The 11,271-nt window shown below is 36.9% G+C and overlaps 3 protein-coding genes across 3 annotated transcripts; 2 read left to right on the forward strand and 1 right to left on the reverse strand.

Annotated features, from left to right (window-relative positions):
- The first annotated feature begins 1,104 nt into the window (after positions 1-1,104).
- On the forward strand, positions 1,105-4,388 carry LOC124428322. The gene is made up of 3 exons (XM_046972259.1): positions 1,105-1,693; positions 2,403-2,521; positions 2,724-4,388. The coding sequence occupies exons 1-3, from the start codon at positions 1,670-1,672 to the stop codon at positions 4,066-4,068; spliced, it is 1,488 nt and encodes a 495-aa protein (XP_046828215.1). The 5' UTR covers positions 1,105-1,669; the 3' UTR covers positions 4,069-4,388.
- Positions 4,389-5,435: 1,047 nt separating this feature from the next.
- On the forward strand, positions 5,436-8,008 carry LOC124428312 (methyl farnesoate epoxidase-like). The gene is made up of 8 exons (XM_046972246.1): positions 5,436-5,538; positions 5,705-5,956; positions 6,025-6,313; positions 6,597-6,835; positions 6,913-7,124; positions 7,202-7,288; positions 7,376-7,517; positions 7,584-8,008. Exons 1-8 carry the CDS (start codon positions 5,451-5,453, stop codon positions 7,778-7,780), a joined length of 1,506 nt encoding a protein of 501 aa, XP_046828202.1. The 5' UTR covers positions 5,436-5,450; the 3' UTR covers positions 7,781-8,008.
- A 129-nt stretch (positions 8,009-8,137) lies between these two features.
- LOC124428313 (probable cytochrome P450 305a1) lies at positions 8,138-10,910 on the reverse strand. The gene is made up of 8 exons (XM_046972247.1): positions 10,578-10,910; positions 10,104-10,358; positions 9,634-9,871; positions 9,399-9,558; positions 9,217-9,328; positions 8,975-9,155; positions 8,649-8,905; positions 8,138-8,517 (listed from the first exon to the last, which is right to left on the reverse strand). The coding sequence occupies exons 1-8, from the start codon at positions 10,669-10,671 to the stop codon at positions 8,342-8,344; spliced, it is 1,473 nt and encodes a 490-aa protein (XP_046828203.1). The 5' UTR covers positions 10,672-10,910; the 3' UTR covers positions 8,138-8,341.
- Positions 10,911-11,271: the final 361 nt, after the last annotated feature.

Consider the following 11,271-nt stretch of genomic DNA (forward strand, 5'->3'; position numbering starts at 1 on the left):
GAGAGAGAGAGAGAGAGAGAGAGAGAGTGGTACTGGGCCTTACGTACGTCAAATAGGCCCCTCAATTTGGAATTTCTAAAATACATATCGATCTAACTATTTACCGTCACACCTTTGACACCTTTCAAATATTAGATAGATCGCTCTAGGAGGATCATTGTCCTAAAAATAAGAGGGGAAAAAAACCAATGATTCTGCTTCTTTTGCGCTGTGTAATAATGGAAACAGCGATCCGTTCGCCCACATATTACCTGGATGAGTTTCTCCGAATAAAATCAAGATAGATCTTAGACGTAAATGTATATTTGAATAATTCCTATTTCGAACTTTCCGGAAGTGTTGATATGGGTCACGGTGAAACGTTTCTCGGTATGCCTATTGCTCTCGCGCGTCTACCTTTGGAAATCTGGAGCGATCATGTAATCGTAGCGACTGATGAAATCGTTATAACCAACGATACGTTTCGTTTTTGGACGAGACAATTGTTCAAAAATATATATAAATATATATCTACGAGATTTTTTAAGCGGAAACATATAAGGCAGAAACTCCAATGAGAAAAATCGAGCTTAGGTCGTTAGTTGTGAAATAATAACAAGACGCTTTTAGATGAATTGTCCGCATCGCGTTTGCGATTATCAATTCATTAGTAATGGTTCAAGTATACGGTCCAGTTTTGGAACCGAGGGACTTTGCTTGCGAGACCAATATTTCAAATAACAAAATCCAAGAGACAACTCGGGACGAAAATAAATGTTCCTAACATTGATTGCTTCGTGACCACGAACGTACATCCGGAATCATTTATGTTCTCTCAGTAAGCAATAAACTTGACCTAAAAGAAAAGGAAAGTAAGAACAAGAGCTCTAACATTTGGAATAGCATTTTTTAAACTATAGGTTACGAGTCCCTAATCAATTGGTGCTTTGATGATAATAGACATTGGATTGGAATCGTATAATCATCGAGAAAAAATCGATGAAATTTTCGATAATATCTCGAAACTCTTCATGTTTCCCCAAAAGTCAGGAAAGCTCGGAGAAGAAGAATCTGGAGCAAGAGGCATAGCCTTGATGCATAACCTTGCTCCGTGAACTTCGACGTCATGGTCGAAAGTACAACTGGTACTTGTCCGTGCTCGAAGAAGTCGGATAAGTCATGGCCCGTTAAGATCGGATCGTAGACTCCGATCACTTTCTCCGACCGATGGCCTGGCCGAAGACAGGCAAAGAGGAAGGCAGAAAAGAGGGAAGAAATAAATAAGAGGAAAAGAAGAAATTAATAGATAAAAAAAAAAAAATATCGAAAGCAGGTGGACCGAGAAAGAAGGAAAAGGAAGGAGAGTTTCGATCACCATCATGATCAAGACTAATACAAACATGGACAGAGTCAGGTATACTAGCGGAATCGGCGAGCTCAGGACAGTCAGACTCGAGAGTATCTTTTTCTCCACCCAGGTGAGTCCACCTCCACCGTACTCGACCAACAGCCCCACCGCGTCTCCAATTGCCACGACTTTCCGCTTTGGCTCCTTCCTTCTGTCCCCGGGGGAGGATACGCGCCTATATAACTACGGCGTTCCACTGATTGGACGAAGTAAGCCACGTTTTCCAGCGTCTAGGGAAGAAGAGAACGCAGCCCGAGTCCAACGGGCGGCACTCCAAGAAATATGAGGATTCGCCCGGGATGCGCGGTCAGTGGCAACAAATTCTTTCTTCTTTTCTTAATCTCTTATTTTCTCGGCTTGGTTTCTTTAACTTCTTCTTCTTCTTCTTTCGCCTCGGCATTGATGATTATTAAGTAGTGATTATAATGAGAAGATGCCGATCTTGGTCTAGTTTAATCGAGTTTATATATATATATATATATATATATATATATATATATATATATTTATATGTATGTATGCCGTTCGATTAAGAATAATAAGATGTAAATATATATATATATATATATCTTGTATGTGAAATTCGTTATCGGTCCAGTGGGACGAGTCGATTAAAGAATGATTCAAATTCTGTTAACATTTTTTAGCGGAATTAATTTTCTACCGAACGTGCTAAAAAGCGAAATCGATTTAACAGAAGGAATTATAGTCGATTGGTTGTCATTGATTATCGTGCGTCAGTGAAATTCGAAAGTTCTTTAGCGTGTTCGACAGGCCCTTGCGATTTCACTAGCTGAACAAGCTGTGAAGGAACCAAAAAGAATTTTTCTGATATGCATTATGTGTGTCGCTTCTACTTCGGATAAAATTGAAAACAATGCAAACTAAGTATTTACCGATCCTCCGGGTCTGAAAGTTTCACAATAAATTATTATGGAATGAATGCCATTGAAGTGGATAGACTGATATCTCATAGTGAAATTCTATAATTTTCTTGTAATTGCAACGTTTCCAGACTGCACTAGCAGTGCTACTGCAGATCGTTCTTGTGGCGGGCAAGGCTTTGGAGCAAACGCAGCAAATACAGTTACAAGTGCGGCAACAACAGCAACAACAACAAGCCCAGCAAGTCCCGTACGTATATTTCAATACTTTCTCGAATGATATACTGACTTAGAATGAGCCAATAAATGTGTGTACATATATTTATTATTATTATTATTATTATTGTTGTTGTTGTTGTTGTTGTTATTAAAAGAGGAAAATGTTGATACACACACGCGTGTACGCGCGCGCACACACACACACACGCACACGCACACGCACACGCACGCAGGTACGGTACAGCGGCTGAGAAACGATTGGCCGATTGGAACGGAGATGCCGGGGGTCATTATGGCGGGGATGATTATGGTGGTAGTTTAGCTGGTGGAGATTACGGTGGAAATGTCGGAGGTGGTGGAGATGACGTTGGGGGAGCGATCGAAGAACACCACGTGCAAGAACATCACGACGATCATCACGATCATGGCTATTGGAAAAAAAAATTGATTTGGAAAATAGGTTGGAAGAAAATTTGGAAACCAGCTCAAAAACAAATTTGGAAACCTGCGTGGAAGAAGATTTGGAAGCCTGTTTGGGAGCCGACGAAGAAAGCCGTTTGGAAGGAAATACAAGTACCAGCGTGGAAAAAGATTTGGAAGCCAGTATGGAAGGAGATACAGGTGCCAGTGTGGAAAGAAATTCAGGTACCTGCGTGGAAAAAAATTTGGAAGCCTATATGGGTGCCCATCAAAGTTCCAGCTTGGAAAGAGATTCAAGTGCCCGATTGGAAGAAGATTTGGAAACCCGTGTGGAAGGAGATAAAGGTACCAGCTTGGAAGGAAATTCAAATACCGGCGTGGAAGAAACTTTGGATACCGGAATGGGTGAAGATCGGTATACCCGGTGAACATTATCACGGTACGGACCATCACGGCTGGCAATATACCAGTCACGATTTGTGGAAAAAGAAACTGATTTGGAAACCGGTATGGAAAAAATATTGGAAACCGGCGAAGAAACAAATATGGATACCGGACAAGAAGCTCGAGTGGAAGGAAGCATGGAAGCAGATTTGGCGACCTGCCAAGAAACAAATCTGGGTCGAGGACAAGAAGCTCGTGTGGAAGGAAGAATGGAAACAGATATGGAAGCCAGACAAGAAGTTGATTTGGGTGCCGGACAAAAAGTTGGAATGGAAGGAAGCTTGGAAGCAGATTTGGAAAACGGAGAAGAAACTCGAATGGATACCGGACAAGAAATTAGCTTGGAAGGAAGCATGGAAGCAGATTTGGGTACCGGCTTGGAAAGAAATTTGGGTGCCCGCCTGGAAGAAGATATGGAAACCGGTATGGATATCGGAGTGGTTCCCTAACGAGGATCACCATCATCATCAGGGATGGGCCGATCGAAAGGACAGTCAAGGACAGAGCTCCCAAACAATCCCACTTAATTCCGATTTAGTCGCAGGAAATCAAAATAAGAGCGAGCAAGAACAGCTAGTCGAGAAGAATCAAGTTAGGTGGAACAGATCCTTCGAAGGGGATGTTAAGTCACCGGCAGAAAGCTTGTTACCACCTCCTATTCCAACGTCGAATCGAAACGCCGTCCCTTCCAACTTTACCTTTCGCAATCGTTGATCCATCTTGAAAGCTCTGATGCGAATGGACCAACTCGCAATACCTGTACAAATATTTCGCTCTAAGAGTATTGTAACATATGTCCCTTGTGTATATATTATCTTAATAAGCTTAATATAAGCTTAAGATATCCCTTCGAGGTACTTCATTTTGTTTCTCGTTTTGACGCTTCAGGGAATCTTATCGCTCTTATCCTTCTTTTTCTTTCTTTCTTTCTATACCAATTTCCTTTTGTTGTATTATCGTTTTCCTTAGTTTTTTATTTTCTTTTTTGTTAATTAATGACGTTACGAATAAAGTTTATGAATATTTTGTTAATATCCCGATAGTTTCGTCCCTTTTTAAGGTCCCTTTTTAAGGCCGCGTCACATGATGGTATGATATATGTAGACGACGTGCTCTGTATATGACGCAACGTGCCTACGAGGCACGCACTCCTGCGCGTCCGATACCTGCGGGTGAAAGTAGGCTCCGTTATGGTGGAAGGAGCCTACGTTTGTTTCGTACATGGAAGAAGAAGTCCGTACTCCCCGGTGAAAGTATTCGGCGCCCACGCTTCTTTTCTCTCCAACGATTGTATTAATTAATTACTCGCATAGAACCGCACGTTTCTAAAGTTTTAAACGTCGGTTAAAAGTAGAAGCACATTAATGTATAGTAATGCGACATTAGCGAGAAAGAGGGAGACACAAAAGACTGGATTCCATCGATCACGATGGACCGATTGAAAAGATAAAAAGTGAAAAGCCTACTTTTCACTTTCATCGGCTTTCCTTATATATTTCCTAGGTTAGAGAGTATTTTTCAAGCAAGCTTGTTTTCTTTTATTCACAATGTTCAAAGATCTAAGAATAAAGTAAATATCGATAATTAACGGAGCTTGCTCGAAAACCTGAACAGCAAATGTAATTCATGACTATTAATTTCATCCAACATTACGTTACCTCTCTTCTAAAATTATCTTATCGATAGGATTCATTATGAAATATTTATACTCCTTTATACGATTACAGTCTTTTATGCCGAAGCAGGAAACTTTACATATATTTTAAAAGTAGAATAGCATTTGTCGAACGTTTTACTTCGCCGTTAAACTTTTGTAAGAGTGAATAAATCAATTTTTTTTTTTTTTTATAAGAAATGAGCGGAGACTATATTCGTCTAATATATTCGTCTAAGGTCACGAACACATCACCTTGATAGCATCGCAGAGTTCAGTTGTATTTGTTCTCTGTACACATAGCTCTTTGCGGTATTCCTTTTGTGATGTATAAATATAAATATAAATATAAATATATATATATATATATATATATATATATATATATACATATATATATATATATACATAGAAGAGAACAGTACCGTCAGTGCGAGCGAAGATGTTGTTGACGACGATCTATCTTCTTTTGATAAGTTGCTGTCTCTTTTGCATCTACGATTGCTTTAAGCCAAGACATTTCCCACCTGGTATGTCCAATCAATAAAACGTGTCTAGATTAAGAAATTAGTTTCCGGTGAATCTCAATTAATAGGAAAAGTGAGAAACGCCAAAGTGACAATGGTCGTGCGAAAGTATTATCTCTTTCGTACGTGCAAACTAAAAAAAGAGGATAAAAAGAATTCTTATATACAGGTCCTGCTTGGTTACCAATAATAGGATGTTTAGCGGCTTTCAAACGATTACAAATTAAATACGGATTTTCCCATTTGGCATTTAAAAAATTAGAGGAAATTTATGGACCGATCGTGGGATTGAAATTGGGACGTCAAAAGATCGTTACGATTTCGACTTATGATTTCGTAAAACAAGCTTTGCTTCAGGATGAATTTAACGGTCGACCAGAATCATTCTTCTTCAAGATTCGTGCCTTTGGAAAGAAAAAAGGTTTAATTTATGTTATAATTATTTACTAATGTCGTAGTCGGTGCTCATCGTTTGAAATTGTTTGTTAGGAGTGTTGTTCACCGAAGGTCAAACGTGGTCCCAATGTCGAAGATTCACGATGCGTCACCTGCGAACATTCGGCTTGGGTCAATCAATGATGAACAAACGATTGACCACGGAAGCACAATATCTCGTGGAGAATCTACGAGAACAGAGCGAGCACGGATCGGTGCTGATGCATAACGCCTTTGATGTAGCCGTTATCAACGCGCTTTGGACTATGTTCGCCGGTCATAGATTCAAATACGACGATGAAAAGTCGAAAGAAATATTAGAAACTGTTCATAATTCCTTTAGGTGAAAAACATTCGCTCTTATTTACCTTTCTTTTTCTTTTTTTTTCTTTTTTTTTCTTTTTACGATAAAAGAGAGAGAAAAAATCTTAAAAAGGATACAAAATGTTTGTTCTTCTTAATTAAAAAGAAAGAATAAAATGTATCTTTCTTCAGATATTTTCTTCATTATTTGAAATTCAAATGTTAAATAATAATTATTTAATTATTCGTTTAAATAACATAGAAGAAGAAGTTTTTCGGTTGTGTGTCTTATAAGATTGTAGGTTTGTCTTATAAAAATGTAGGCTAACGGATACTATGGGTGGACTTTTGTCCCATATGCCCTTTTTACGTTTCATCGCGCCGAAGTGGTGCAATTATGACGAGACCATGAGCCTTCTCAGAAAGCAATGGAAATTTATCGAGGAAGAAATTACCAAGCACGAACTAGAGTTGACTGATAAAGAACCGCGGGACTTGATCGAAGCTTTTCTTCTTGAAATAGCGTCACGCAAAGGGAACGATTCCAATGGCATATTCGATCGTAAGTTCTAACTCTTGTTTTCTAAGGGACTACGGTCTTATTCGTGGGTACACATTGAAAATAAAGAGAATTATTAGGCGAGAATTTATTGATCCTGTGTCTCGATCTCTTGCTTGCTGGTACCAAAACGACGAGCGACATGTTGGCGATTACAATATTATTTTTATCGTTGAATCGTCAATGGATAAAGCCACTTCAAGAAGAATTGGACAAGCAAACCGGCAGAACGCGGCCGCCAACGTTCGAGGATTCCTCATCCTTACCAATGGTAGAAGCCTTTTTAGCAGAGGTAAATCACATCGTTAAGTTAACATGTTAATAAAATAATGCAAGGTGCTTAAGAACGTTGTCTAATCATTTGCACAGGTACAAAGATACTTGATCATGGCACCCTTTGGGGTACCACACAAAACCATGGTAGACGTTGACTTTAATGGATATCTCATACCTAAGGTCAGATTTCAGAAAATTTGGAAAATTTGGAAAATTTTGTAAATGGAACGTAGGAAGAAAATTTTGAAGGAGTTTCTTTCTTTTTAGGATACATTGATACTTTTCGACTATTATAGCGTTCATTATGACCCAACTTATTGGGATCATCCGGAGGAATTTAGGCCTCAACGTTTTCTCGATAAGAACGGTCAATTTTGTCAAAGCAATGCAAATATACCGTTCGGATTGGGTAATTTTTTCTTTGAAATAAGATTATATGCCTTCATTGATTATCTTCTAATAACATCATTTTTAGGAAAGAGACGATGTCTCGGAGAATTACTTGCTCGTTCAACATTTTTCTTATATTTCGTCTATTTTATATATTATTTCAATTTCGATATCTCACCTATACATGATATACCTGATCCAAGCGATTGCTACGATAGTTTCACTTTATCACCGAAACCGTACTATCTCAAGCTCTCGATGAGATCCGATATAAAGCACTGAAATGTACGCCACGTGGCACATGCCACCGACGATAGATTTGGACTTCTGCGAAACAGCTTGATTTCGTCGAACGCGTAAAACGACTTTTACGCGGTTGAAACAACAAACTGTATTCTAACGAAGATTTTCTTCCGAGACGCCAAACAAATGTGGCGTCGTTTAACGTTTAGAGATTGCCTGATCCTGCTTGAGTTATAAATTTACTTCAAATAAATCCAATAATTATTATTTATTATTTTTATTATCATTAGTGATTAAAATGATAATTTGTGCAGGGAGAGAGAGAGAGAGAGAGAGAGGGAGAGAGAGAGAGAGAGAGAGAGAGAGAGAGTGAGAAAGGAAAAGAGACAAATCCACTTTTAATAAAAAATCCACTTTTCCCTTGTTTTACTTGAAAATATAAATGGTTATTACATATAAGCAGATTTGGAAAATCAATCGAAAGCTGATATTATTAAGTAATACGAAATTATGTTTGATAGGATAAAAATATATAACCGAGCTCGTGACCATTTTCAAAGAAAAAAAAGAAAAGAAAAAGTTCAAGTTATAAGGTAAAGATTACGGTACAACCATCGTCTCGTACGGTTTTGGTGCTATCGTTAGACCTGGAATTGCTTCGATGACATGAGGTCTTTGGCCTGGTACAGGAAGTAACGCGTATTTTTGCATAATACCAACGAAAAGTAGGAAAAGAGCGGATTTTGCCAAATGTTGGCCAGGGCATCGCCTGTTTCCTAATGAAAAAAAGTTAAAAAGTTAAACCGATTCAACGATATTATTATGCGTTCAAATAATGTGGATCGGAAAAGACGAGAATAAATTTGAAGAATCGTAAGGAAAAGAAATGAATTCATAGTAGTTTTACCCTTGCCAAAGACTACCATGTTCTTGTCCAGTTGATAAGCGTTATCCTTAAAGAAACGTTCCGGTTTAAATTCGTGCGGATTCGGATAGAAATCTGGATCCATATTGACGCTATATAAATTGATAAGGACAATGGTATTCTTTGGTATCGAATAACCTTCCAAGATCGTATCTTTAAAGGCTCGTCGCGGACCTATTATTGGAGTTATTGTATACATACGTTGAACCTCTGTTATAAAAGCCTCTACATAAGGGAGCCTGTGACAATAAAAAAATTTCAGCTTTGTTCAAGGCCATAAGAAATAATGATAATAAAAACTAACTAACTTGATTCTATCTTCCAACTTTGGAAATTCGTTCAATTTTATCTTTGTCGTTATCTCTTCTCTTACTTTTTTTTGTATATCTTGATGAACGACCATGTGCAACAAAAGAAAATCCAAGGTAATTGTGGTGGTACTAAAGCCGGCAATAAAGAGATCCAATAGTATCATCATCAATTGCTCCTCTATAAAAATATTGAATAGATCGATACGCGTGGATAGGAAAATGAATGATTTTTTTTTTACCTGTGAAAATGTTTGTCGATCCTTTCTGATCGTACATCTCACGAAAGAACATATCGATTAAATTGGACTCGTTGCCAGGTACATAATTCTTCTTGTGATCGTATATTATCTCCTAAATGATAAACAAATTAAATAAGAAGGTCGTTAAGATCGTTTCGTCAAAGACGAAACACCCCTCCTACCATTAAGAAGTTCTTCAATTCATCGTTGATTTTCACGAGAAGATTGTAACCCGATGTCTCCGGTGCGATATAACGAATCCAAGGAAAAGTAGATAGAATTCCTCCAACCATGTCGAAGGCACAAGAACGTCGTTCCATCAGATCGTTAAAATATTGCAATCTATACGTAATTAATATAAAAATAAGCTTTCCTATATCTTTGAAAATATTTCAAAGGAATCGTGCAAATACGCACTTCGAAAAGTCGTTGATTCGCTTTCCCGTTGTAAAAGTCCAAACAACGTTTATGACGGCGGGTGCGATAATTTTCTTCATTTGTTTTATACCACCTTTTTTTAGATTTTCGAGAATTATAACCATTTCATCCTGGATGAGCTTTGACATCTCCTGTTTGCCATATCCAACGGTCTTTAGTGCTTTTACTACCCATATTCTAACTTCTTTCCATTCCGTTCCATCGTTCATAGTAATACCTGTATATATGTATATATATGATATGATAAATACAATATGTAATATATAGATGTACATTCTATCTCGGACAAAAAATTATTTCATTAATGCGTTACGTAGTAAAACTTATAATTAAAGTACTTATTGTATATTCATGAACATAAATTTTTTAGTATCTAAGGTAGAGAAGGAAAAACATCAATTTCTTTATCTGTTACTAATAATAATGCACATAGTAGGTTTTAAGCTTACCTTTCCGCATTCCCATGTTACGTAACTTAATAAATTCGTTCCAAGGACGACCATCAAAATCATCGCTACATAGTAATTTGTGAACGGTTGTCATACCAGAAACCACAATAATGTTACACATACCTAATCTTAACATTATTACATCGCTTTTATATCTTTGAGAAAGCTTCCAAAATGCTACGTGCTGACTACCGTGTTTACGAACCAATCGTTTCAAATGAAATTGATTTCCAATAAACGGCCAAGAAAAGGGTCCTGAAAATGTATCGGCTTACATTTAATATTTCACAAACATGTACAATTATATTTATAACTTAACAATAAATAATATACTAATTATATAATTACATAAAGTATGAGTTATGTAAAAGCTAATATCGAATGCGACAGTATCATTCATCATACGATTAGCTACTACTTCTTTTACTACTAATTACATATAATTATTATAATATCGATTAATAATATTTATACCTGGTGGAAAATTATTCTGTTTCCATCGTTGTTTGTTTTTAAAGATTATCAACAAAATAATCACCGTGATAAGTAATAATACACTGACATACATTGTCAAAGCTCTCTTTCTTTTTCTGTTGTTAGCTCTACTACAGGCACAGAAATAATGACCAAATGAATCAATATAATATTAGATCATAATATTGTAAAAAAATATGTATCATCGGATAGTATCTCTATGATTTATATCACACTTTGATAAGAAATAAATGTATTCAAAGTACTTGGCTCTTTGCCCGTAACTATAATGGATGTCGAAGGTATAAAAAAAAAGAAGTCTTCTAGTTAGCCGTATGCGGACGAATACATATACTGGCACATACATTAGAAATACTTATACTGTAACCGTTGAAAAGAGCAGGGATAGGTCGAATGGTAGCTGAACCTCGAACCCAATAAAATGACGACGCAGTGTTATAATGATAATTTTGTTAAAATGTTTAGGTAAAAGATGTAAAGTAATTCATGTTTCAAACAACCTCGACAAAACAATAATTCATTGTTGACAGTGCTTATATTAAAATGTTAATAACAACAATTTTTGCCTATAACAAAACAATAATTCATTGTTGACAGTGCTTGTATTAAAATGTGTTCAATCAACGTGAGACTTTTTTTAAGTTTGACCAATTGCAATAAAACTATTGTGAAA

Source organism: Vespa crabro, chromosome 12 (genome assembly GCF_910589235.1).
Source record: "Vespa crabro chromosome 12, iyVesCrab1.2, whole genome shotgun sequence".
NCBI lineage: Eukaryota > Metazoa > Arthropoda > Insecta > Hymenoptera > Vespidae > Vespa > Vespa crabro.